At 53.8% G+C, this 27,714-nt stretch overlaps 1 protein-coding gene and 1 long non-coding RNA gene across 3 annotated transcripts in view; one reads left to right on the top strand and one right to left on the bottom strand.

Annotated features, from left to right (window-relative positions):
* Window positions 1–27,714, top strand: part of GRB10 (growth factor receptor bound protein 10) — a 173,260-nt gene that overhangs the window by 126,765 nt on the left and 18,781 nt on the right. For both annotated transcript variants that reach the window (XM_035026488.1, XM_035026489.1), the window contains 6 exons: window positions 16,871–17,027; window positions 21,830–21,945; window positions 22,879–22,947; window positions 24,022–24,159; window positions 25,593–25,703; window positions 27,348–27,446. In XM_035026488.1, the coding sequence (XP_034882379.1) occupies window positions 16,871–17,027; window positions 21,830–21,945; window positions 22,879–22,947; window positions 24,022–24,159; window positions 25,593–25,703; window positions 27,348–27,446 (690 nt within the window). The remainder of the gene's footprint in view (window positions 1–16,870; window positions 17,028–21,829; window positions 21,946–22,878; window positions 22,948–24,021; window positions 24,160–25,592; window positions 25,704–27,347; window positions 27,447–27,714) is intronic.
* On the bottom strand, window positions 10,620–14,489 carry LOC118024530. Its single transcript, XR_004683130.1, has 3 exons — window positions 14,013–14,489; window positions 13,120–13,236; window positions 10,620–10,704 (listed from the first exon to the last, which is right to left on the bottom strand). It is a non-coding gene; the product is annotated as an uncharacterized LOC118024530 (long non-coding RNA).

The raw sequence follows: 27,714 nt of genomic DNA, 5'->3' as shown, positions 1-27,714 counted from the left end.
GATTTTGAGTTATTTTTAGGGTGGTATTGGTTGTCAAGACATAGCAGAAGTCTCGGAATCCATTTCGTCCGTCCCACTGGGGGATTGTCGGGTCTCCAGACACACATCCGTGTCTGTGGTTTCCCTGGTCTCGGGGGACACGGGTATTCTCTGGTGGCCCCAAAGACATTCTTCTCATGGGCAACCGGCTCTGTGACCCAGATCCCCTGAAGGCCCCCCAGCTCTCGTTCTGTATCCATCCTCAGAGTCATCGGAGTTCCCCTAATAAAGGGCAAGTGGCTTCTGTACGAACAGATGTTGTAGTAGATGACTGTCCCAAAGACGAGAAGAACCGGGCACAGGTGGGGATGTGGTAACTGCCGCCCAGCGGGCCAGGCCTCGGGCTTGACACGACGTCTCCGGAGCCTGCCATGTGTATGCTCTTCTATCCTCTGCGTCCTAGAGGCCCCTCTCCTTCCTCTTACGGATGGCACGTTTGTTTTAGCAGTTTGGTGGTCTAGCGTCGTAGCCACCGAATCAGCCAGAAGCCTGATTTGCCTCTAGGAGTGGCATTCACTTGGCCTTTTCAGACCTTGGAGTCCGAACCACCTAGTGTTTTCAGGACAGGTGGGGGCCCTTCCGAGAGGAGACAGCCCATGGTCAGAGGAGCGGGTGTGTCAGGCAGCAAAGGGGTCCAGCCCTGCAGATGGCTTGGGTTTAGTGGGAACACAGAAGGGGCCGTCCGGATTCGGTCTTTCAGTGGTGACTGCTTCCCTCCCTTGGGAGGGTGATTTTGATGTTAGAAAACATGTTTTGCTGTCATAAAAGTCACGTGGTTCTGGTTTCAGAATGGAGAGACGGTTCTGTGCTCTGGAACTCGTACCCAGGGGCAGAGCCCAAGCCCGCAAGAGGTAGCATAGGGTGCGCATGGAAGATGCGTTGTTCTGGGACAGTTAGCTACTGTTCGGAGGAAGAGTGGCGTTAGGATCTTCCACTTTACTGCACGCCATTATGGGTGGAAGGGTGTGTGTCCCCCAACCCCCACTCACAGGTGGAAGTCCTGGAGCCCCCAACATCTCAGGATGTGACGTGCAGAAATAGAGTTGTTGGAACCCTCATTACTTTAGAAGAGGTCACCCTGGAGGAGGTGAGCCAATCCAGGATGACTGGTATCCTTATAGAAAGGGAAAATTGGGGAGGGGGGCGCCTGGGTGGCTCGGTTGGTTAAGCATCCGACTTTTGGTTTCAGCCCAGATTGTGGTCTCAGGGTCGTGGGATCGAGCCCTCTGTCAGGCTCGGTGCTGAGCGAGGAGTCTGCTGGAAGTTCTCTCTCCCATCCTCTGCCCTTCCCTCCGCCTGCTTGTGTGCACTCTCTCTCTAAAATAAATAAGTAAATCTTTTTATTTAAACAATGAAAGTAATATCATACGTTAAATATTAAGCTGTGGACGAGCTGCGAAAGAATATCTGGAATACTTACATTTGCATTATCCTAAGTAAAGAGCTGTTATGAATCAATAAGAAAAAGGTACATCAGGGCGCCTGGGTGGCTCAGTTGGTTAGGCAACTGCCTTCGGCTCAGGTCATGATCCTGGAGTCCCGGGATCGAGTCCCGCATCGGGCTCCCTGCTTGGCGGGGAGTCTGCTTCTCCCTCTGACCCTCCTCCTTCTCATGCTCTCTGTCTCTCATTCTCTCTCTCTCAAATAAATAAATAAAATCTTAAAAAAAAAAAAAGAAAAAGGTACATCACCTCTCTCTCTTCCTCAGTCTCTTTTCTTTCAAGGATTCTCCCACTCCCAATTCACTCACTACTCCTGAGTGGAAAACAACTTTTCACAGCTTTTCTTTCCTCTTCTGACATCACACCTGGTAACCTTGCCTCGGGTTTAAGAGAGAGGAGCTGTTACCAAAGAAAACTAACTCCTCCATCCACCTGCTTCTGGACCTACCTGCCTGCCTTCTGGCCACGTGGACTTGCCCCTGCATTCACGGCCAGCCCCTGTTCATGGCCAGCACCCCCTTCTGGCCTTCGCAAGGATGGTGCTGCTGCCATCACCCCTTCTGTGTCCTCCGTCATCAGACTTGCCTTGGTCCCTGGATCACTCCATTGGCATCTAGATAAGCCCCAGCTCCCGGACCTCACAGGGGGACCCTCCCTCTGTTTGCATTGCTCTCCAGCCCTGGCCCAGCCGTGGGACTCAGTGTCCCTACTCTCTCCCCTCAGCACTCCCGTCAGGCTTTCGGTTCCGCTGGTTCCCTGAAATGAATCTTCTCAAGGATGTGAGACCTACGCCTGGTCACAGCCAACGGTCAGGTTTCAGTGGCATCTGTGATAATATCCCTGCAACACGGGGCACGGGCTTGTTTCTCCAGCTTCTGTGAGCCCCGCCTTCCCATCCCCTCCTCTCTCTACCCCGTCATCCCTGCTATTGGGACCACTGTGCCTGGAGGGCCCTTGGCTGTCTCTGTCCTTCGTGCTCTCCGGCAGCGCACCTGCCCTAACTGATGTCAGCCCAGCGCTAGGGCCCTCTGGGTGCTCAGAGCACCCACGTGCGAGCAGAGCCTGCCCACTGCTCTGCATCCTGCTCTCTTTCCTGCGCTGCCCTCTGGTGGTCACGGGCCCTGTCGTAGCTTCCCACCCATCTGCATGCAGATAGCCCAGGTCTGGGTTCTCCTCCAAGTCTCCCCAAGCCCCAGACTTGTGTTTCCAGCCCCGATTTGGCTTCTCCGTGTGAATGCCTATGAGGCACTTCATACTCAACGGAGTCAAACTCGGCCTCCGACAAGGTCCTGCCCAGCTGCCCCGTGCGAATCTCCCAGTTCCTTCCTTATCCACCCTGTCACCTTCCACCAACCACAGCTGGACGGCCTTTCCTGGTTCCTTTCCTGAGACCCAGGTCTCATGTTGCTTCCTGCCCTGCACTCTAGTTTGACGGGTCTCCCAGTTGCTGTCCCCACCCAGCGTCCTCACCCACACAGCACTGGAACGACCCTTTTAAAATTGTCCCACATGGCGTCTTTGGTGCAGTGACTTCGTATTTCAGGGTAAGGGACACAGTCGTCCTGGCTGCCTGCCAGGATGCCCTTCCAGTCTCCCCACTGGGCCCCCTCGCTTTCATTCCGGCAGGTGACACCCTGGGTTTTGCTTCTCTTTTGTTGTCTGTCTCCCCACTTGAGTGAAGGATCGTGAGGTCGGGATTTAGTCTAAGCACCGCATCCCCAGCACCCAGATACCTGGCGAGGAGAAGGTGCACAGGGAATACCCACCATGGATGGTGATGACAGAAACCTACCCTCGTGCAGGCAGACCTGAAATGTCAGGAGAGGTTTCAACCCATTGAAGGCAGGCCTTAAAAATAGGTTTTTCAGCTGTGGATTACCTGTGAGGCTCCATGTTACATTCTAAGTTTGATTGCCCCTAGAAAGCAAATCTTTTTGCTGTTGTTACTCATGGAAATCCCACTTGCAATTCTGTAGCGTTGATTATTTTGATCTCTGTTGCACATTACAAAATGTGATTAGAGTGTATCCTACCTCTATAACAAAGGTTTCCATCTCCAGGCTGATGGATCCTCAGCGGGTTTTTTGTTGATTTCATTTTGCTGAGGCTCCTGGGACGACTCCTGCCGCCAAGAGTGAGAACCTTTTGCTCAATGAGCCTAAATGAGCTCCCTTATATGAAAAGGCATAGTTCTTCTTCTGCTCACCGCATTCCACATCTTTTAAATTCATGGCACTTCATTTAGACATGTTTATGGTGCGAGAAGATCTGCCTGGCCAGCTGGGAGCCATACGCATGGCATCCCTCCTCTTCCCCCCCCCCCCACCCCCGGTGTTCTGAACCCAAGATTGGTCTTTGGATCTTTAATCTTGTTGATCCAAGAGCCATCCTGTCCCTGGCCTCCCTACAAACTGAGTGCATTTGAGGCTCGCTTCCCCCCAACAGGTGTTCACGGGGAAGCATCCCTCCCACCGCGTTCCTCCTTTTCCAAAGAAGCCGATTCATTCTGTGGGCACGGGAGCACTGGCAGATTCCACATTGAAAGCAGAGTTAAAGGGTGGGACTCCTTTGGCCACGACTTGTTACCACTTCATCTGTGCCCAGCCAGGGAACAAAAACAAAACAAAGCAAAAAAACAAGCCAAGAAACTGTAATTCCTTTAAATTATAAAAGTAATCCGTGGTCACAGTAAAAGCAAAAAGTGAAACTCACACGGTGCAAGATCTCATAGGATAAAAAGTCAGATCACTTTCTCTGTCCGTGACCTTGTTCTGCACAGATGGGCAGTTATGTGTCTGTCTCAGCTCAGGGCCTACGGGCATTGTCATGTCCTCCCCCAAAGCCTCTTGGTGCACTGTTACACGGAGGTACCATCATTTATCTAAGCTCCTTGTAATGGTTTGCAACTCACTCTTCTTACAAACTGAAGCTGAAATGAACATTCTCGGACATAGACCTTTGGTCAGTTAATGGCTGGGTAGGTGGGTAGGTGGGTGGGTGGTCAGATGACACAGAGCTGCACTGGTGATACATAAATGATTGAGCGCTGATAGAAAAGCAGATAGATGGTAGATTCCCAGCAGTGTAATTGCTGGATCAAAAGATTTATGTGTTCACGGCCACATGTACGTGCATGTAAAACTCATTTTTATAGCCATCGTCAAAGGGCGATCTGTCCCTTACAATAAAATGCGAAGGCACCAGGCTTGGCCATTCTCCTGGTTCGGGTACAGGGTAATCCGGGACAGGCATCCCATACCACTGGTTCCCCTTGCCAAGTCACTGTCCCCAGTGATGAAGGCAGACTCCCAGGCCGTCCATCATTTTGATTGGCTGTTTCTGTAGCTTCCAGGAACTGCAGAAGACATCTGAGGGCAAAGGGGCAGACCTGAAGAGAGAGGTCATTGGCTTTCCTACCCGCCCTGAGACCTTGACTATTGGAGGGCAGATTAAGCTGTGCCCCTGCCTCGTTCAGATGCTTACTCTTTTTGGTGTTTGGTGGAACCTTTTGTTTTTCTGGGTTTAGAGGGGTTATGGCCACCTGCAGTGTTCTGGCTTACGTGTCATTCCTGTGGATCCGTGGTCGCCCAGGAAGTAAGTGGTGCCGGTGAATGTTCTGCTTTCTAAGAGAACTCGTTACTAACTCTTGGCAATAATTAGTATTTTTATAATCCCGTAATTTTTATAATCCTGTACATAAGCTTCCTTGCCCCAGAAGAAGGCATTCCAGGTGGTATAAACCATACGCAAAGCAGATGTGTTTTGGAGATGAGCTGGGATTTTGAGGGTGACGTTATATCTAGAGATACATTTTCTTGACTGTTATAATTGACTGGAAATATAGCCCCCGGCGGCAGCCCCCCTCTGTGAATCTTCGGTGGTGGCTCTTGCCTTCTAGGTCCTCAGGACCTGGAGGGGGCCTGGAGACCGTGGTCCTTTGTGATCGCTTCGCAATTCAGGACTCGCGCTCGGCTTCTCAGAACTCACTGTTATCTGAGCTTCGGTCAGTCTGCATGTCTTCCCTCCCCCGCAGCTCCGCCCAGACCCCAGTCGGCCTTTCCCCCAGATTCCCCTGTCCTGTCCCGGCAGCCGTGTCCCTGCCTTCCTGCCTCACCAGCGTACCCACCCAGCTGTAGCCGAGGGGACAGCTGCGTGCAGGCTGATACCCTGCCCTTGCTGACATGGTGTTGCTGCTCTGGGGGTCACAGCTGGCCCCAGAGACCATGCTGGTGGCTGCCCTGTCCCAAACTACGGGAACACCAGCCCTGCTTGCCCATAGGCTCAGGCAAGACTTTTTCTGAGACCAGGGGACAATAAATAAATTATACGCATCCTATATTGGCCTAAAAGTCGACCCATCACGCTTGAAGAGGTTCAGATTGTTTTGGGGAGCCCCTTTGGATGGGCAGCCTGACCTGCTGATACGAGAGGGAGAAGGGGATCATTGGGGAGATGGCTGAGCTTGGGAATTGCGTGGCCACCGAGCAAAGGGCACGGGTGCGGGCACGGCCCCGTGACGGTCTGCTCCTTGGGCCTCCCTGGGCAGATTCTGGGGCCCGTCCCCACGGGCAGACCTAACAGAGCGCCACCTTCGTGCACGGGCTATTTGGGTCAGCCAACCCCAGTAGTGAGCGAACCCCCCAGTGCAGCCTGTTCTGGATCTTAAACGTCCTGCATCTGAAATACGCCTCAGGACAGAGGCTGAATGGAAAAGGAGTAGGGATGCCACTGGGAAGATGAGAACACAAGGACTGTCTGTCATCCTCATGACCTTGAGCTCTGTGGGTGACAGTCGACAGTGTGGTAAGACGCTAGCCAAGTGGTGAGTGAAAGGAGGGGGTCACCTGTCATGACTCTCACACGGGATTTGTTTTAAATTTCATTTTGGAATAAGTTCAAACTTATAGAGGAGTTGTAGTAATAATGCAAAGAACTCTGGTCGATCGTGTTCCCTGAATCCTAATCGGTAATGTTTTACACATTTTAGAGATTTGTTTTTTTTATTTTAGGAGAGGGGGTTGAGGCGGAGGAAGAGGAGAGGAAGACTCTCAAGCACACTCCCCACTAAGCATGGAGCCCGACGTGGGGCTCGATCCCACGACCCGTGAGATCATGACCTGAGTCCAAACCAAGAGTTGGACACTTAACCCCCAGGCGCCCTGCCACGTTTTACATTGTTTTCACATCGCCCGTATGTGTGTATATACATATGCACGCAGATCTGGTGGGCTTAGAGGCGTCGGCCCCCCGTGCAGTCGAAAATCCAAGTATAACTGTTGAGTCCCCCAAAACTTAACTGCCACCAGCCTGTCATTGGCAGAAGCCTCACTGACAGCATGAAGGATAGATTAACGTGTATTCTGTGCTGTACTCTGCCAATAAGGCAAGCTAGAGAAGAGAAGATGTGATTGGGAAAATCATAAGGAAGAGAAACACATTTGCAATGCTGTGCTGGATTCATGTTAAAAAAAATTCACAGATAAGCGGATCCACACGGTTCAAACCCATGTTGTCAAAAGGTCTGCGGTGTGCGTGTTTAGATACCCACACACCGCTCTTCTCTTCTCTTCTCTGAATCACTTGAATCTGATTTGTAGACATCGAGTCCTTTCTTTACTCCTATAAAGGCCTATATGTCTGTTTCCTAAAAACTGAGCATAGCACGGAATCCTTAGCATCAGCCATGTGCACATATCCAGTCTGCAGACCATGTCACCTTTCTCAGTTGTCCTTCTAATGTTCTCGATGGCCTTCTTCCTTCCTGGTTCGTGACCAGTACAGGACCACTGTTCTCTCATTAGGCAGTGTCTCTGTTAGTTACTGAAGGACGCCCTTGGCGCGTGGGGGGCTCCCGTGGGACCCCGTCAGGTTGTATGTGTGTGAAGACCACAGAAAGAGAGTCTGTATCCTCCCCAAGGCTTCATCTCAGGAAGCTCCTGATGTTGGTTGGTCCGATCAACACTGGGGTTGAGCTTAATTGCTCGGCTAAGATATCTTCTGCGGAACGTGTCCGTGGTAAAGTTACTGTTCTTCCCTCCGTCATGAGGAGGTAATTTTTTCTTTAGTATTTCATTTATTTGTCAGAGAGAAAGAGCACAAACAGGGGAGAAGCACAGGCAGAGGGAGAAGCAGACTCCCCACTGAGCAGGGAGCCTAATGAGAGGCTCGATCCCAGGACCCCAGGATCCTGACCTGAGCCGAAGGCAGACACTTAACCCACTGAGCCACCCAGGTGCCCCAGAAGTACTTTTTGAAAGGCGATAATTCGAGACTGGATTAACTTGCTTTTCTCCATCGGGCTTCCCTTCACTGGTTTTATTGCGTATTGATGACTCTTGGCTGATTCTTCTATCATTCTTCATTGACAGGTGGAATTCTCCCGGTAGAACATGTGTTCCTTTCTCTTCCATGTACTTACATGTGTGTGTGTATTTGTCTGTGAGGACACGTTATTTTATACCATGGCTCACAGCCCTGACTACTGGTGTTCATTTAGGGACTCCTATTGCCCCATTGGGGCTTGGACATGTCCCCGTCAATGTACTCACTCGCTTCCTGGGACAAGATGTCCCGTGCTCTGCAATCAGGGCTGTTTGGGACTACATAGTCCGTTGTTGTGAAGGCCTGTCCTGAGCCTTGCAGGATGTTTAGCGGCATCTCTGGCCTCTCCCCACAGGACGCCAGCAGCACCCCCCACACACCTGTTTGACAACCACAATGTCTCCGACGTTGCCAAGTGTCCCTTGGGCAGCAGAATCCACTCCTGCCGGTCCCAGCTGGGAAGCACTAAGGAAAAGGAGTATTGCTTCCTTTGTTGAATGTTTCGGTCGGTCAGAGAGATCTAGTTCACTTCTTCAAGTAAATGAGGCAGAAGAAGCCTTATAATCTTTATTTCTTCTAGCAACACAAGGCTAAAGGAGTGTTGAGGCTCTTGTCTATGAAGGAGCCCACACAGTAGACGGGAATAGTGAGGTGAACCCCCATGTGCCCCTCAGCCTGCTCCAGCCACACCCCGATCGACTGCCCTCCGATCTGCTATTTTGACCAGAATCTCATGTCAAAATAGCACTTATTTGTAAACATTTTACAATATTTCTGGTTCTGTAAAAGATCGTGAACTTTTTTTTTTTTTACCACAATCGTCGTCACTCCTGATTCCTTAATTTAAAAAAAAAAAATTCAGTGTTCAAATCAGAATTGCATTTACACCACGTGTGTGTGTATTCCCAGTGCCCCTGAAAGACAGCGCTGCCCTGGGAAGGGCTCGGCTCCAGGAGTTGGCTCCCACGGAGGCTCCGGTCCGGAAGCAGGCGCCCAGCCCCGGCCACACCTCAGGCCCCAGCTCGGTACTCAGGCTGCACGGGTTCCTGCCCACCCTGAGCTGGTCACCAGGCCTCCTAGAGGTCACCCCCCGCTGCCCCCACCCCACCTCACGAAGGACAGGTGGACCTGGGGTTGGGGGGGTAGTGGGGGGGTGGTTTCCGTTCTCCGGCACCATCATTGCCTTCTTCCCTGTGGGCTCTAGCTTCTTGGAATGCAAACAAACTCCTAATTCCTGGGATTTCCACCACTTAAACTTGAGATAAAGTCTTTAGAGCAGAAGTTTGGGATGAGCTCTTTCTGTGCAAATGCTTTCCCTTTGTGGGTTGGCGCAGTAGGGTGATCTAGGCACATGGTGCCCCCCAGAAGAACGCAGGTCAGACAGGATCTGTCTGGAATGATCCTTTACTGAGTGTGTGCTCTGCACACGAGGGAGTTATAAGCACCCCCCCCCCATGTGACACCCAGCGTAAGCCCGTGTGATGACTGTCCCCCAGCTGTGGCAGTGAGGGTGTTGATGGTCAGGGCAGGGGGGGCTCATGCAGCAATGGGAGGGAGAGTCTGAATCCAGGACTGGCAGGTTCCAAAGTCCATGCTCTCACTGTGGAGCCAGACATCCTCCACCTGATTGATGCTTCTGGACAGTGTGGGATGTGGGCGCTGGGGGAACCTGGGATGTCCTGGGGAGTGGGGACTGCACCGAGAACGTGCTTCATAACCGTTTCTTAAGTGGGGGGCTGAGTGGACTTGTACCTGGTCCCATTCTGTTCCTTAACAAATCCAGTTTTAGGGAACAGCATTCTACCAAACACATGGGTCAGTCGTCTCTGCTGTTGGGAATGTTTCTGTTATTAGAGATGTATTTTAATAAAGCTTGACCTCCGGGCGCCTGGGTTAAGCATCCGACTCTTGGTTTCAGCTTAGGTCATGATCTCAGGGTCCTGAGATCGAGCCCCGCATCGGGCTTTGTGCTCAGGACAGAATCTGCTTGAGATTCTCTCTCCCTCTCCCTCTGCCCCTCCCCTGTGCATGTGCATGTGCTCTCTCTCTTTCTCTCTCCCCTCTCTCTCTCTCTAAAATAAATAAGCCTTTAAAAAAAAAATAAAGCTTGACTTCTAGCGATGTATCCTGAAAAAATAGACACACACACTGAGACTCACGTAGGAAGATGTGCCAAGCGGCGCAGTCGGTGAGCGTGAAAGACTCGAAACCGTCCACGTGGACAGCTGTCAGGACAGCACTGTGGTCCCCACGGCCACGTGGACAGACACCTCATGGGCACTGAAACATCAGAGAAGTGTAGTGTCCTGGAGATATTTACCATGTAACCTGAAGCTGACCAGCCTGATTGCAAAACTCTGTCCTGTGATCCTAACTATGTCAGTGTGTCTATTTATAAATACGTGTGCAAAAGAATACTAGAAGGGCACATTCTAGAATTTTAACCGATAGGGGAATTGTCGGTGATTCCCAGATTTTTTTTCCTTTGTCCCTTACTATTTTTAAACGTTACAATGAAAACTTATTTTATGATAAAAAAAAAAAAAAAACTAGTATCTTGGGGAGGAGGGGGTGTGTGTACGTGTTGGGAATTTCTACTTTACATGGCCCCGCCCCTCCCACCCTCACATGTCCCGGGGGCGGCTGATGTCCTTACGCACAGGAAAGAGAGTGGGTTCCCCAAGTCGACTCCACCGTGAATAGACTCCTCTTCCTTTGGAGATCTAAGTGACCTGCCCCTCACAGAGCTCCTGGATGTGTCCTTGCTGGTCCTTGCGGTGCTGGGCACGGGTGGCCAGGCACCTGTCACCATTGTGGGGCTCTCTGCAAGGACTGGCGTCCCCCCTGTGCGCCTCCGCTTGCCCCAGCCCGTGATCCCTGGTCGTGGAAACCAGAGGGGAGCCTGCGGACAAGGGGGCCTGGTGTTAAGGGGGAGGGAAGGTGTGAACGAGTCACCAGCAAAGCGTTGTCTCACCGAGGGGAAGAGGCCGCTGGATTTTTTCTGAGCAGGGAGAAAACAGAGTGTGGCAGAAAGTGCTACAGGCAACACTTCCCCAGGGCTCCCTCCCGGGGCGGCCGAGCAGGTGGGCAGGGCAGAACCAGAATGGTGAAGGAGCTGTGGCCCTGCTCCCCTAGGAGAGGAGGAAAGGCAAGCCGACGTTCCCAGGACAACAGCCGTGGGGCCTCTTGACTGGCGGGGCCCCGGGTAGGAGCCCTTGCGTGGTGCTGTATGCGGGGAAGCCGAGGCCCAGCTGCACGCGGCACCAACACTCGGGATCCCTGCGCCGTCGTCAGTCCACCAAAGGAGGGTTGCGTCTTTGCTAAAACAGCTTTCATTCCAGTTTTCGACAGAATGATACCACTTTATCAGTATTGGCTTTGTCAAAGTCATAGGCTACACGTATCCACTCGAAGAAGAAGAAATACAGATGAGCAAGTCAAGTCTTCCAAATGGTCTGTCTGGTTTGAAATAGAGGCATAAAGGTGGGCCGCCCTGTGCTTTGAATCTTGTCACCCGCCTCTTGGGCTGATGAGAGCCATTCGAGGCGGGGAGGCTGCTGGGGGACCCTGAAATCTGTGGTTGACTTTTGAGAACTATTTGATGCATTGTTTTATTTTATTTTTTTAAAGATTTTTACTTATTTATTTGAGAGAGAGTGAGAGAGAGAACAGGATCCAGGGGGTTATGGGGGAGAAGCAGAAGCTGAGCAGGGAGCCCGATGCAGGACTCGATCCCAGGATCCTGGGATCATGACCTGACTGAAGGCAGACACTTAACCGACTGAGCCACCCAGGCGCCCCTCCATGAGTTGTTTTTAGAATGTTAACTCCTTTAGAAAGGATTTGCAAGGACTGAAAATATTTTTTCATTGAAACTTGGAAGTCAACAGATTATAATGCAGATTTCTTTTAAAGTAAGTTTGACTCGGTTTCATTGAACAGGATTATTATGTATGTTCTTATTACCTCGAATAGAGCCATACAATTACATGGAGCAGTTCCGGTTATCATACTTTATATCTCAAAGTGGAACCGTTAACTTAGACCAGAATTGGAAAATTAGGTTTACGTTATTTTTCACTAAAATTCATCTAGCCTAACCCTGGTTCTGCCCCAGTCTGAGCTGAATTTAATTTCCTCCAGACTTACTATAACTGCCCGATTAGGGGGCTTCAGGGCACACAAGAATCAGGAGCCTTTTCGTGTCGCTCCTAGGCGGCCACGGATCCCTCAGGGCAGGGAAGATTCTCCAGGGTTGGGAAGCATCTTGCCGGCAAAGAAGCAAAGCGAGGCAGAGCAGATGCCCTGGGTTCAGGTTGGGGCTCCCGCAGTTCCCATTTGCCGGATGCTGGGCAAGCCATTCTGCATTACTGAGACTCGCCTCCCTCATCTGGTTGGGGGACAGTGATACCTGCCTCGGAGGGCGTTCGTGTTGGGCCCCAGCATGGCTGCTGCGTTGGCCAGAGCCCACCACCTGCCCAGGCAGCAGGTGTGGCCCTCCGGGGGGCCGTCCACCTGCCTGGCCACGGCTGGCTTTCCCACTTTCCTCCCTGTGGTCCCAGCCAGGACGGGGTACCATCAGCACAGCCCACTTCCTGTCCCTGGCAGTCCTTGGACTACAGCCTGACTTGTCCATAAGTGTTAACCCCCCCAGTATTGACAAGAAACTTCAGAAGTTTCTGAAAAGCTCAGCTTACGTCCTCACTTTGGAAAATGCATTGAAAGTGGACCTGGGAGAGCTCAGAGCTAAGAAGTCGGTTGATGGAAGGTAAAGAAGGAAGACAAAGTGGGCCTGGGAGCTCCTCGCTCAGAACCCTCCCCTCCCTTCTCTGATGGCTTCTGTGCCAGAGTTTGGGCCCCCCTCAGCTCTGCTCAGTCCATGCACCCTGAGAGGACTGACCTTCAGGGTATCCTACACTGTGGACAGCACTGGGGGTGAAGAACTGAAAGTAGCCCATTTTCGGGGCACCCGGGTGGCTCAGTTGGTGAAGCGGCTGCCTTCGTCTCAGGTCATGATCCCAGGGTCCTGGTATCGAGCACCACATCGGGCTCTCTGCTCGGTGGGAAGCCTGCTTCTCCCTCTCCCACTCCCCCTCCTTGGGTTCTTTCTCTAGCTGTCTCTCTCTCTGTCAGTTAAATAAATAAATAAAATCTTTAAAAAAATAAAGCCCATGTTCTATCTTTCCAGGCTGGTCTGGGCCAAAGTGAAGGCCTTCTCAACTCAGTAGGAGATTTTGAGCCTGTAAGTCAGCCAGCAAGCTGTGCCCGGTGCATGAAGGAGAGCGAGATGGACAGGGAGGTGACCCCCACGGCCTACCTGTTGGGGACCCGGGGCCAGAAGCCAGGCTCCCCAGAGTGCAGATTGGAGCCATGGAGCCGTGTCACCTCCACCCTGATGGTTCTCAAACTCCTTCCTTTTGGTCTGCTTCTCGGTCTGTGCAGGGAATATATAAAAAGTGACAGCAGGGCTCTGGGAATGCCGGAATGTTCTATTACCACTCCAGGGCTTTTTTCACAGGCCGCGGTGCCTAACGGTCAGGGGCTGGGCGGCCTGATGGAGCATTCCTGCCCCCGCTATCTCTGCAGAGAAAGCGCCTCATGCTATTGCCGTAATTATGTCCTCTTTAATATTACCATTTTATTTTTAAAAGCAATGAGCTACTTAGTTTCTTTTGCAACAGAGAGGAGGAAATTGAGGATTCAGGATTCAGCGGTTGGCTTTTCCCACTGAATTGTCCCCGCTGCATCTCACCTGTCACGAGGCTTGTATTCCCAGATTCGAAAGCCTGAGTCTGGGTCCGGGTGGCCCCCTTCCCTGGTGTCTGCAGCCTTCAGACGGAGCCTGCCTCATTCCTGGCTCCATTTCCAGTGCGAGCACACCCCCAGGGGGCAGGTGCAGGGGCCCGAGACCTTTCCAAGGGGGCTCTCCTTAGCCTGAGCCGGGCCTGCGCTGTGAGGTCAGTGTTACTCACAGATCCCCATTTCACAGATGAGGAGACTGAGGCACGGGGCCACTGTGCCAGGTTCCCGCAGCTAGTTAACAATGAAGCCAGACTGCAGCCCAGTCTGATTCTAGAGCCCCCCCGCCCCTACTTTGACATGGGAGGTCGTAAATGGTGCTCTAGCATCCTTATAGCAAACACTGTGCTTTGCAGTTGTGATTGACTCCCCAAGCAGTGCTCACGGCACAGAGGGGAAAGTGAGTCTCACCTGCCTGAGGTCACAGGGGCTGGGGCCGCGGGGCTGCGCTCCAAGTTCACCCCCATCCCGGCATTACCGAGAGCCGTACGTTCCCTGGACAGGCTGTACCCCAGGAAAGCACAGGCCCACGGGAGGACTCTCCTCCTGGCTGAACCATGGGCAGGGGGTGGGGGGGGCGGCAGAGACCCTGGCCTGCTCGCCGTGGAGAAGCTTCTGCGTCGCGCCCTGTATGAGACGCTTGAATGTCCATGCATCGAGGGAGGCTCAGCCTGCTCCCTGCAGCCCTTGCTCCAGGCCTGTGCCCCAGGCTGAGATCTCACATCCTAATTTGCTTCTAGAACGAGCCCCGGCACCGCCCAGGTGGTCACTGAAAAGGTACCTCGCGGTGCTAGATGCCCCTTCAACTGCCGGCTTCAGGAGGCACGGTGGAAGGTGACCAACCACGACGGAACATTTCTCTTTGTGCCTTAGTATTCGCTCAAGTCCTCTCCTGTGTAGCCCTGGACACGTGCCCCACCTGAGCCTGCTGCCACGGATAGCAGCTTCTTGCCTTTCCGTCTTGGGGGTCTGTGACGTCGCTGGCCTGCAGGCTCTGCTGTGTTTGGGAGGTGGCCGGGGCAGGGCGGCCGGTGTGGGCTCCGAGCTCCTGCCCCTGGAGCCCGGTCTGCGTCTGCCCCTGCCCCTGGCCTGTCAGCCCGGCCTGTGCTGGGAATCTGAAAGCCGTGGACTTGGCCATGAGACAAAAAGCACATCTTAGCTTTTAATACTGAGACTATATATAGACCTCTGGGGGGGCGGCCGTGAGTGGCAGGGAGGGGAGAGCGAGTGTACAGAAAAGTGCATTCGGGCCAGGAAGAAGATTAAGTACCGGGGCCAGACCTGATTTGGGGCAGGGAAATTGATAAACAGACTTCAACGTGATCGAAGTGTTCTAGCGAAGCTGACGATTGTAATCCGGGAGAAACTCCCCCGACGCTGAGCAAAGAGGAAGCTCAGGAGCATGCTGGGTTTGGCAGAGGACATGGTAGACTGTACAATTAGCATATTTCTAAGGAATTATCTGGACCCGGTAATACTTTCTAAATTCGTTTCTCTTTCATATTAATGCATTGTTTTGTGTTTTTGTTTTGTTTTGTTTTTGGGGGGTTTTTTTGGAAATTTGGACCTACAGACAAAAAGACCTATTTTCATTGTTTAAATTAAATGTCACTTTTATGGAGCCCCTCGTGTCAGCTGTACTTGAATATTTAATTTGTTTCGTGGAAGTATAACTTCTGTCGAGCAAAATGTGAACTTCCGGAAAGAGATGAGTAGGTTTCTATAAAAATGCATGTGAGTGGCAAGCTTGTCCCTCAGTCCTGATTGGCTCCCCTGGGGATTTCTACGGGGTGGCTGAGAGGGGGCCGGCAGGGGTGATGACAGCAGGGACAGGCCTCGTGGGACTGGACGATCCCCATTCCTGCTCCTGCATTCACTCCTTGCAACAGGGACTTGACCCCACAACTCGCCCTCTCCTGCCGGACCACATTTGCACCTGGGAAAAGGAGTTTGCACCTGGGGAAAGGGACAGAGAGGGGATAAGAGAGCTGCAGACACTTGGTCAGGACCCGCTGACATTCAGAGGCCGCCGAGCTGTGGGCACAGATTTCTGGGACACTTGGCAGACGGGCCTGGATTCAGAGAACCTGCGTGCTCGGGCTCTGGGCGTCCCGCATTTCGTTTCTCTGTCACGGGAACATGGGGAGCAGGGCTTTCTCAGGCCAACAAGCTCTGCACTGAAGTGGGGAGCCCTTTGGGGGCCGATTGCATCTGGCCCAGGGAGTGACCGGAGTGGTCTGCCTCGTGTGGCTTGATTCACAACCTAGCAGCCCTGCGGCCGCTTCCCCACCTGCCCGGAGACAGCCCTCCCTGCCCGCCCAGCTCCCCACACCTCTGCACAGCCCACTACTTCTGGGGCAGCCCGGGAGGGGCCCAGCCCGGCAGGGACAGTGGAAAAGCCGGGGACAGACTCCCGTTCAGGACACTGTCTCAATTTAAAATGCCATCTTGTTCCTCTGACTGCTTTTTCCATGCTGTTGAGGTAAGGTGGTTTTTTGGTTTGGTTTTTTGGTTTTGTTTTTAAAGCATCCCATGTTCCCCCAGAGGCTGCATCCCTATCGCTCTGTCGCTGGGGCAGAGGATATTTATGATCCCGGGGATTTCTGCTTGACTGTCCTTTTACCCGGGAACACGTCATTCGTGGTGGCTTTGAACGGTACCAGGGAAATGAAGCTGGCTTGTCATTCTGTAGGGGGGGGGGGGGGAAAATGGGGGCCAAAGAATTTGGTGACTATGTTCCTACTCTGCCCCGTCCTTTCAGTATTTTAAATTTCAGCAGATTCATACTTCCTCGTGTCGACTCTCCCTGAGCCTTAGTGAACTGACCTGTGTGTGTGTGTGTGTGTGTGTGCAGGGGGGTGACGGGGCGCTGGCTGCTGCACCCCAGACCCTGGGAACAGACAGCAGGTGGACTCATCAGAAGTTAGGATGTGGGTCGCTCCATTTGTCTGTGCAGTTGGTCCCGCTATGAAATGTCCAGCCCCGAGACCACCGGCGGTATTTGACACGCATTCTGGCACTTCCTGAGACAGGTGGCTGGGGGGCAGCTCGTCCGCTCCGGCCTGGCCGTGCGCCCTGTGTGCCCTGAGGTGTCCTGGCATCTCAAGAACTTCCTGCCGTAACCCTGCATGCCCCGCCACGGCGGGCCGCTGCTTGCTGCTTGGAAGAACGGGACGCTGCCGTGCTTACCTTTTCTGTTGGATCTCGATGCAGCATTTATTCCCGGAAAACCCAAGTGGCTCATTAAGCATGCCCTTTGTATGTTGCAGGATGTGAGAGTCTTCAGTGAGGACGGGACGAGCAGAGTGGTGGAGATTGCTGCAGACATGACGGCCAGGGACCTGTGTCAGCTCCTGGTTTACAGAAGTCACTGTGTGGACGACAATAGCTGGACGCTCGTGGAGCACCACCCGCACCTGGGGCTAGGTAGGGAGCGCGCTGGGGGGCCCGATGCGCGGCCCACGGAGCCCCTGCCCCGACAGCGAGACGTCTGCGTGCCGTCCCCTCTCTGCTGCACACCTGTTTCTCCTGCCTCCCTCCCAGTGTGCCTGCCGCCAGCTGCTTCCAGAAGCTTGCTCGGGAGGGCGGCAGTGCCATTCCCCAGGGCGCGCACACAGCAGAAAGGTTCTCTCTGTGATTTGGTTGGAGAACCGGCCGTGGCAGGTGCTCGGGGCCTGGTGCACAGCCACGGTCTGGAGAGGGCAGCCTGGCGGGGCTTGTGGGGTCAGGTGGGGAGCACCGTCCTGGGATCACTGCGCAAACAGCAGTTCATCCGTGTCACGGGAGTGGGGTGCTGCGCTGACGGCCTGCAGAAGTTGGAGCGTTCTGGTGTATCTCTGGGCTGGTTCACAGTGTTTTCACTGAGCGCGCACGCGTGTGTGTGTTGTGTGTAGAGGGCAAGAGGATATTTTGAAATAGGTGCCGTTTACAGAACTTACAGAGATATGGGGGTTTTGTGGGGTTTCTTGCTCAGGTGGTCTATCTCAGGTCAAGAAGGTTTTCAGGCTTCTGTTGAAATTCTTAGCGGATAACGTGTGGTACTTACAAAATCACAGGCACGCACTTAAAACCAGAATTTTCTCCAAATCCACAACTGTATGTCTTCCACGTGCTGAAGGAGAAAAACTATCACAGAGTTCTTCCTGTGGTTCTGAACTTTTCTCCTGAACCTTTCTGGAAGATTAAGAGATCAAGTTTAAACTTCCAGGTCTGGAATATTCATGTAACGAAATAGTGTTCTTTCCAATGATGTTATACAGTCCAAGCCTAAACACTGCCATGTAACTTTGAGTCGGCGTTGTTTTGTTTTAAGATTTTATTTGTTTTTTTGTTAGAGGGTGAGCATGCACAAGGTGGCTCCCCACTGAGCAGGGAGCCCGATGCGGGGCTCGATCCCAGGACCCTGGGATCATGACCTGAGCCGAAGGCAGACGCTTAACCTACTGAACCACCCAGGCGCCCCTGAGTTGGTGTTGTTTTTAAGTTACTATAGCAGCAGGTGACCCCGTTGGCAAGCTCCAGTTTGGGACACCCACGAATGGATCCTACACTGATCTGATGGGGCCACCAGCAGCATCTGCTGATGCACACATAACTTGGAAATTAAACAATAGTTATAACCCTGCAGCATGTATGGACGCATACACACGCCAAGCATGCATTTATACACATATATACATACATGCATACGTGCACACACAGAACGGACTTCAAAGACACAGCTCTGGACTTGGACCCAATATGAATATTCTGGAAGCCTGTTCAAAAGTCTGAATACTCTTAATTTGAAAGAAATTATAGAAAGGCCTTCTGCAGATATCGTAATATAGGAATATGTTTGTCCACACCAAAAGCGCGTATAAAATGGGGACGGATACACTCAGAAAAACTGAACATACAAAGACTGTAGGAAGATTCACATATTTTTTGTGGTAGCTGTTGATTTCTCAAACATCATGCCAGAGATAAAGAATTTCTATACAGCAAAACTTCAGAAATCATCACCCACATGAAAAAGAATTTATTCTGAGAAACTCGTGGAAGAAATACACGTGCACACTCAGTATTCTTTTTTTTTAATTTAATTTTATTTTATTATGTTAGTCGCCATACAATACATCATTAGTTTTTTGATGTGGTGTTCCACGATTCCTCCATGCAGAGGGCACACACACTATTTTTAGGGATACGATAGTTTTCTCTTTTATTCCATATTTTTCTTATTCACGGATGGACTTAACATACTCTAAAGGGGATAATTTTTTTTCTAAGATTCTATTTATTTGAGAGAGTGTCAGCCTTGAATCCCCGCGATCAGGCGTGAGTGCGCTCGCCTGGGGCAGAATTCTTTAAGGGATGATGTTCTGGGAGCGCTTCTGGGTTCTGGCACGCAGTCAGGTGACCCCCCACTCTCGGGCAGAGCCGTCCAGCCCCACGTCCCCAGTTACAGACAGGACCCTCTGGAAAGTCGCTTTCTCTGTTGTGCGTTGGGGAGGCTCTGGGGACCTGCACATACACGAGGCCTGCGGTTCGGGCACCAGGCAGACAGCACATCGGATCTGGAAGGCTGATACCAGGCAGACCGTCGCCCCCGATAACTGAGGCATAAGTGAGCTAATTCCAATGGCACTCTGAACCTGCGTATAGCCTTAGAATTGAGGATTTCAAGGCACAATGACTACCCTGATCTTCGCAGGTAAAATATTAGAGCCTTAGCGATGTTAAACTTTTCCCAGCCAGGAGTGACGATTGAGAAAAGGTGGTTTTGTTTGCACTAGCAGAAGACCACACATGGGTGCGTGTGGTTGCGGCCCTCGGCGGCCCCCGTGGGCGGGGGGCATCATACTCGGGGGGGAGCAGGGGCAGAGGTGCCGGCTGGTGCTCGGCGGGCAGTGTCTGTGGCTGGTGGGAGTGTTCCCGCCCCGTCTGAACCATGCTGCTCTCACAGCCCGGTTAGTGCCTTTCTTCAGCCGCAGCGTCAGCTCCTGAAGTCACTTAGCCACTCGAGGCCCTTTGACAAGTTGGGGCAGAGCCCTTAGTGATGGATGATCTTAGGGCAGCTGGTCCATGCCTTGTGACTCCCAGCTCTGGCTGTGGATGTGATCTCTTCTTATGTTAGTGAGACCCACACGTTGTGCCCGTGATGGGGTGCAGGTCTCGGCCTCGGTCTTCTGTGTCGAGCTCTCAGCCTTTCGAACACTGTCCCTGACCGGGTCCACTCAGCGGCCACCGGGGCCAGCATGCAGACGGCATCCTGGCGCCCCCATGGCATTGACAGTGTGACTGCAGGCGAGCTGCATCCCCGGGAGGGCGGGAGCGCCCCCACCCAGGCCCTGGGTGACCACAGGCACCAGGCCAGATGAACAGGGGAGCCCGGTCAACATGGAGAACGGTGACGGGAGGACAGCTCCCGGGAAGTCCGGGGATTTGGGGGACTCTGTTGTTGCGAGAATTAGGTTGCAGCCCTCCAGGAAGAAGCCTGAGCTCTCTGGGCCGTTGACAGCGTTGTGTGTGTACCTGGCCAGGTGAGAGAGGCGCAGCGGTCACCCTCTGGAGGACCTGGCCGCAGCAGGGACGCTGCCATCCGGATGTGCCTACAGGTGTCAAAAGACAAACAGCCGCCGTGCTCAGCCCTCGGTGCTCAGAAGGGCCTTCGAGGGCTGACCTTTCCCATCTCTGTCTCCCTGTCTTGCCAGCCGAAAGGCACCGGAATGCTGCTTGTTGGGCGTGCGCAGACGTCGGGGTTGTTTTCCGTGGTATCTCCCCCTCGACTTCGTGCGCAGTCCCCAGTCCCGCAGAGCCCCGAGCCGCTGTTACAAGCGTGCTGACGGCCGGCTCTGCTCCCTGCGGTGGCTGAACCGTGTGGGTGAAGCCCCAGGCGCGGGGCCGCAAGGCGGGACGCTGCCGCGAGCCGGGGCGGGCAGCTCAGGCTTCTGCCAAGGACTCGCATGTCCGCGCCACATTTTAAGGCAAATATATGCCCTTTTGAGTTGTGTGATCTGTAACCTTTTTGCATGTGGAGTAGGGTGGTGGCGTAGACGCTGGATTTGGTGTCAAAACGTGGAAAAAATACGAATCCCCTTTGAGGAGTGTCCGACTCTTCCGTTTGTACAAAAAAATCCTTCGGGATTTTTGATGAAATGTCGCTTTCCATTGTGATTATAGGAAGTTGATGGATGGCAACGGAGTTGTTTAATAGACGCACCCAAGGTCGTTTGAAAATACCTGTTTTTGGAATCATAGGGCAAGTGAGAACTGGAGAAAAAGACTTTGAGCTGAAGTTGGCGGAGTGGCTTTTTCACAGCTGGGAAAAGTGGTGCGTGGACATCCAGTGGCAGACGGGGGTCTCTGGGAAGGGGGTCACACACAGTCTTCCTGAGCCCCCTGCTGGCCCAGGCTCCGGGCCCCCTGCGGGCTGGAGAAGGGGAGGCACCTGTGGGTACCTGAGCCCCCACGGGTGGTGCTGGAGTGGAGGAACACACCCCTTTCAGGGCGCATGGGTTCCCCGCTCCCCTCTGCCCGGCCGCCTGGGCCCAGTCTGTGCGCATCTGTCCCGGGATCTTGCCCCGGTGGGAGGGACGTGGGGAGGCTGGAGGACAGAGGTCTGTGCACGTGTGTGCGCGTGCCCCTCAGAGCTGCTCCCTCCCCACGGGTCCCCCGCGGCTTCCTCATGACGCTGTGCAGAGGGAACGCTCTGCTTTGGAACGCGGCATCGGCTCGTGCTCACTTAGGTCGCTATAACCCCGCTGGTCTATTTTTCCTTATTTTATCTGGTGAAAAATTTCAGGTTTGTGAACCAACCATCAGCCGGTTTGGGGTGCTTGGCTTTTGTCCCTATACCTACAGAAATGGTTTTTTCTGACTAAACTTCAGAACAGAAGTCACTGATTCAGTTTTGCACCAGAAAATCCATTTTAAATGAATACCAACCTGAGCCAGTCCCCTTTTCTGAAAGTAAAGGCAGGGGTCGCAATCTCGCGCTCAAGCCAAACGTGGCTCCTCCCTCCGTCGTGGGGACACGCAGGGCAGGGTCGTGGGTCCCTTGTTGCCGGCAGATTCCCTCGCAGCCAGAAGCAGGCGAGCCTGTTCGTGGCTCTCGGCCGGCACCAGGCGTGGCCCTGGACCTCCTCTTAGCTCGCAGCGCGTGAAGAGGAACGGGTCGTCAGTGGGGGAAGCCACCTTGCAGGTTCTACCTGTGTCTTCTCACACGTACATTTTTTCTTCTGCAGAAAGGTACCTGGAAGATCATGAGCTGGTGGTCCAGGTGGAGAGTACCATGGCAAGCGAAAGCAAGTTTTTATTTAGGAAGAATTACGCAAAATACGAGTTTTTCAAAAATCCTACGGTGAGAGTTTTTACCTCTTTCGGCTCGGGGTTTGGGACTCTTGCAGTCTTGGGGTTGATACTTGGGATCAGTAGCAGCAGAGGATAAGGTAACTGAGGTGGACGTAGAGGGCGGCAGAAGGGTTTGAGAATCCGGGGTTACTGTCTCTTGGAGTGGTCCTTGCTCAGACCCAGTGTCTGATGCTTAACTAAGTGCCTTTGTGTAGTGGCCAGAGGTAACGGGGGTGGTTTTCCACGGTAGCAGAGGGAAAGGGGGTTAGCCTCTGAGTCGGGAGAGATGAGGGGTGGGTTTTTCAGTTCTATCAAAAGTTCATGGTTAAATTAGAACAAATTGGTTCAATATGCAGCAGAATAAAAGCTCATTGCTCCCTGCAAATAGCAAATAATACTTTGTGGTTCGTGGAAGAATGAGTTTCCAGGCACGTTGGGCTAGATCTTTCTTTCCTTTTTATTTTTCTGGGGGACGGTGGGGGGAGCACGTATCTTGTGACCTGTCAGGATAGGGAGCCTCCCGCTGCCCTACCATGCGCTCCTGTCCTGAGGCATGAGGCCGAGCCGTTGTGACGTGAGCAGAAGACCCACCGTCAACTTCTGGCTCAGTGGTTTAGCTGCTTTTTTATTTGAAAGCAAGAGATTTGATAACGGATTTTGCGTAACACCGTGTGGCGACCCTCGGCCTTGGTGCATGCTGAGAGACACGAATCCACATTAAACGTGATAGATACTCCGACCTCGAACTCGCCATTTAAGGAAAATGGCAACTTTGGAAGTAGGCGTTTCCACCGTGGGGTAGGGGAGGACAAAGGAGCGTCATTTTAAATACAGATGGACGTCCGTGTGCCTGTCAGGGATGTTTTTAATACTGGCATCCCCGTAAGGCTGCTTTTCCCCACTTTTAAACTAACTTAATGGATTTGTTTTCCCATTTCCTTAGAATTTCTTCCCAGAGCAGATGGTTACTTGGTGCCAACAGTCAAACGGCGGTCACAACCAGCTTTTGCAGGTACTGGGCAAGAAAGTGTTTCTGGGTGGACATTCTCTCGCGCTGAGGTGGCAGCCCCTCAAAACCGTGACGGGGTTGCATTCTCCGTCACGTCCTAGCCTTGGCTCCTGACGGGGTGTAGAGTACCCAGAAGTAAAGGTTGACTTGGGAAACGTGTGTGCAGCCAGGCTCCTTCGAAGCAAAACAAGCACTTACAAACAGGATAAGCTTCCTCCGAGCTAGAAGCAGCGTGAGCAGAAGGGCGGGAGAGAGAAGCCACAGGCCGGCGCGTTCTCCTCCAGGCTCCCGGCTCCTCCGGAGCTCGGGTCCGGGTCAGGCCGCCGCCCTGGGGATTTCTGCACAGAGACCAAGCCCCCTTACCGTAAAAAAGGATTGGCTGCCATTAAACCTTTTAAAAGGGAGCAGAGTGTACATTAAAATTAGTTATCTGTCTGCCTTCGTTGTCCCTCTGCCTTCTGAAGTCTGTTCACGAAAACCTGGCCTTTTCCCAGCCCCTCCCCGGGGCGGGGGGGGGGGGGGGCGCCCCCGCCCCCCCCCCAGACCTGGCTCTTGAACTCGGTTTCCCGAGAAAGGTATGCTGCACAAGGGAGGGGTCAGCTGGGGCAGCGGCGTCACCCAGGCGTTCCTGGAGAGATCCATCAGCTCACTTCTCTGTGGAGGGCGATTCGGTGAAAGTGATGTGCTTGGTCTCCGTCCACACTGCTCCCAGCGCTTCCTGTCGCCCTAACTCTGATGATCAGGCTGCATGTTTTATGGAAACCCGGGAGAAAGGGCAGGGCCCTTAACCCTACCGTCTTATAGGGAAATCTGTGACGTCCCGTTTTTTGTCAGCGTTAAGGAAGGTCCATTGGCTCGCGTGTGCTTGAAGACTCATGATGTTTCCTGCACACCAATTTACGTGGGGTTTTAAGATTTTTGAAAGGAAAACTTACCGTTTGAAAATGCTTGGTTTGACCAGAAAAGAGTATTTCTGTAATTCAGACGATGTCCAGATGTCTCCGATGGCAGCCAGGCGCACCTGCTCTCGTCCTCCCCTCCTTAGCAACAGCTGACGCTGATGCATCTCTTCCACAGAACTTCCTGAACTCCAGTAGTTGTCCTGAAATCCAGGGGTTTTTGCACGTGAAGGAGCTGGGGAAGAAGTCGTGGAGAAAGCTGTACGTGTGTTTGCGGAGATCGGGCCTTTATTGCTCCACGAAGGGGGCGTCAAAGGTGGGTTTAACCACCGTCACCCCAGGCCGGGGGCATTCAGAGTGGATGCGGCTTCCCTTGAAAATGCACATCTGGGTCCCCCAAGCTTATGATAACTGGTTAAGCTATGTCCGAGTTCCTGGTCCGCTGGCCTCCCTCGGAAACCAGGCAACAGCCCAGACCCACGGGCCTCTGTGCAGCCCCGGCCCCCTCTGTGGCTTGGGAGAAGGGCCTCCTTGGCGGCCTGAGTCCCTGAAGGATGCTCACTCAGTTCCCCTAGTTTGGAAGTTAGCATCCAAGCTGGCCGTGGGACGGCTGATAGATTGTTGCCAAGCTAGTACGCGTTATCGTAGATACTCCTGGGAAGAGATTGGAGTTGTGCGTGTATTTCCAGTGGGAAGAGCAGGTGTGAAACGGAAAATACAGCTGCAGGCCTCCAAAGAGAGCTGGGGCGTTGGGGGCTCACCTTGCTGGTTGGTGTCCTTGCACACAACTGCTTGCACACTGTTCTTGTGATGTGTGAGCACACCCTGCAGCAGGAGAGGGCCCCGCAGACTGTGGCCAGGCGTGCATCATTCCTGCCGGGACAGACGAGGGAGGGCTCGGTGGGACCCCAGGCGGGGGTGCTGAGGGCCAGGTGCCTTCCAGCCACTCTGGGCGGTCAGCAGCTGTCCTGCATGAGCCGGGGACAAGGGGCGTGGGCAGGTGGAATAGCTTCCATCCGGGACAGGGAGGGATGGGCAGGGACGGGCAACTTGAATTCCCGTCTGCCCAGCGCCCTCGTAGATGCTGACCCCAGAGCAGGAAGCAGAACTGGGACGATGGAGGCTTAGGGACAAGGATGGGGCAGGCTGTCGGTGGGAGAACTGCAGGACGTCTGGACTCTGCACACCAGGGTAGCAGACTGGGTGCGGGCCGAACATTGCAGCGTGCTCTTCACTTTGAACGTTAGGCTCCAGATGTTCTCCTGGTTTTCATTTTGAATGGTTAGGGGGCTTTGATATGGCAGAGTCTCAAACACGTTGTCACAGTGCGTTGTTTTGCTTGTTTTTTTTAAGGATTTTATTTATTTATTAGAGAAAAAGAGCACAAGCAGGGGGAGGGACACAGGCAGAGGGAGAAGCAGGCTTCCTGCTGAGCAGGGAGCCCCAAGTGGGGCTCGACCGCAGGACCCCGGGATCATGACCTGAGCCGAAGGCAGATCCTTATCCAACGGAGCCACCCAGCCGCCCCTGTTGTCACGGTCGTGGGAGGTGGGTTTTCTTGGCGAGGGCTGGGTGCGTTTGGGCTAATTTAGCGCTGATTTCATAGGACGGTTCCATCCGTGGACCATGAGAGGGGAAGGCACGCACAGTGTACACAGACTGCCCTCTGTTGACGAGCACGTGCAAGCGCCTGCCGTCTGCCGTGCTTGAGAAGTTCTCCCTGTGAAGCTGAACCCCCCCTTTCCACAGGAGCCCCGACACCTGCAGCTGCTCGGGGGCTTGGAGGAGAGCAGCGTCTTCTCTCTGATCACCGGCAGGAAGCAGTACGGCGCCCCCACCGACTACGGCTTCTGCATAAAGGTACCACACCCCCGCCCTGTCTGGGGTCTGCCGCTCCTGATGGCATCCCACTGGGACTTGGGAATGAAACCGTGAACTCCTTTCTTGCTGCTGGGGTTGTTTGGGTTATTTTCTAACGGAAGCACCGGTTCACGGTGGATTGATTCATTCCTGGTTGCTCACAACGTGTTGATCCCTGAGTAGCTAGCAACTTGGGGAGAAGCAGAGGACGTGACGGGGGGTATGTGTCGATGGGCTCCGTGGCTTAGTGACCCCCAGCCTGTCACTTGGGGGGCCTCTGGGGTACTGAGAGCTGACACTTTCCGTAGGGGCTTCCAGTCCCCAGGACGATGGGTGTGCCCCCTGCCCTGCCTCTGTGCACACGTGTGTGAGAGCACGTGCTCACACATATTTCCACACATGCACACACCTACACGATCACACAGATGTGCACACATACATGAATACAAGGAGATGCACACACACGCGTGCACGCGCAGACATACACAGATCTCCGTGAATACAAGGAGATGCACACACATGCGTGCACGTGCACACATGCACTGATCTCCATGAATACAAGGAGATGCACACACATGCATACATGTTCACACACACCCTTGTGCACAGGGCCCACTCCCCCCTGGTGAGGCCGTGCTGGTGGTGGTCATGGTCACGGTCACGGTGGAGGCTATTTACTGCGTGCTCACTGCACACAAAGAGGTCCGCTAAGGGCTCGCTCTCCGTCCCCTTACTGCATCTTTCCAGGTGCTCCTAGGAGCCGAAGCAGCCCCATTGCTCACATCCAGTCACCAGCGAGTGTGCTTGGAGTCCCCCAGCCGGGCTGACTTCGGAGCCAGGGCTCCACCCCAACCCAAGGAGAGGTCAGGGAGCAGGGGGCATGCTGCTCCCTAAAATACCAGCTTGTACTTGACCTGGTGAAGCTTCTTGGGGTTGCAAGTAGCAGGAGCCCTAGGACCCGAGGTGCACGGGAAAGCAGTATGAGGGCGGCCTCTGGAGCCCAGGTGGCCAGTGTCCCCCCCTTCCCACCAGCCCACACCTGCAACGCTTCTCCCCCATCGCCAGGTAAACCCTGCCTCTGCATCGGGGCACCTGCCATCCCTCTACAGTGGCCTGTGTGACAGTGACCCCCGCCTGCTCCAGGCTGCTTGCCCCCCAAATTCCCCTTCTCCGGGGTGACGCCGGCCTCACTCTCTGGACCTTCCATGGGTCCGTCCTTGGGGCCACTCAGATACGCCACAGGCCCTGATCCCCTCGAGGGCTTCTCCCCTCACTGGCTGAGCCCCACAGGGGCCCTTCCTCAGCCACCACCTCAGTCTTCCGGGGAGGCAACCAGACATCGTTTCTTCCATAACTCCGGGCCCGGCTCTCCGGTTGAATCCAACTTTCCCCACACAGACCTAGGTATCCCCTTGTCCCCGTGGCACCCACCGCCTTCCCTTGTGAGTTTGTCTCCCCGAGATCCCCCTGTTGGGGGCTGGCCGAGCACTCGTGCCTACACCCAACCCAGGCTGGTCCGTGCCCCGCGGAGGAGGCACCCTCTCTGGTCGCGCCCTGCCAGCCGTCTGGTGCGCGCCAGGCCCAGCCCTGCCCACCACGGGCTCACTGTGTCGCACTCACTGAGTCGTCTCTGACCTCCTGTAGCCAAACAAAGTCAGGAACGAGACGAAAGAGCTGCGGTTGCTGTGTGCCGAAGACGAGCAAGGCCGAACGTGCTGGATGACGGCGTGCAGGCTCCTCAAGGTAGGCGGCGTCCTGTGTGTGCGCCTCGCGCATCTCTTCGTGGAGAGCCCTCCCCACGGCCCGCCAGCCCCGTGCGCCCGCACGTCTTTCCAAACGGTCTCAGAAGCTTCTCACGAGGCTTCGCGTTAGAAAGGTCAGAGCCGGCTTCCGGCCTCGGCACCTGACCTTCAGGGACGCGGTGTTTCTCCCACCGAATGCCAGGAGCACCCCAGCCAGTTGAGACAACCAAAACCGTCTCCAGACGTGACCAGATGTCCCCGGGGTGGGG

This window comes from Mirounga leonina, unplaced genomic scaffold (genome assembly GCF_011800145.1).
Source record: "Mirounga leonina isolate KUSES-001 unplaced genomic scaffold, KU_Mleo_1.0 Mir_199, whole genome shotgun sequence".
Taxonomy (NCBI): domain Eukaryota; kingdom Metazoa; phylum Chordata; class Mammalia; order Carnivora; family Phocidae; genus Mirounga; species Mirounga leonina.
Note: the sequence above shows the minus strand (reverse complement) of the source record. Positions and strands in the feature narration are given on the sequence as shown.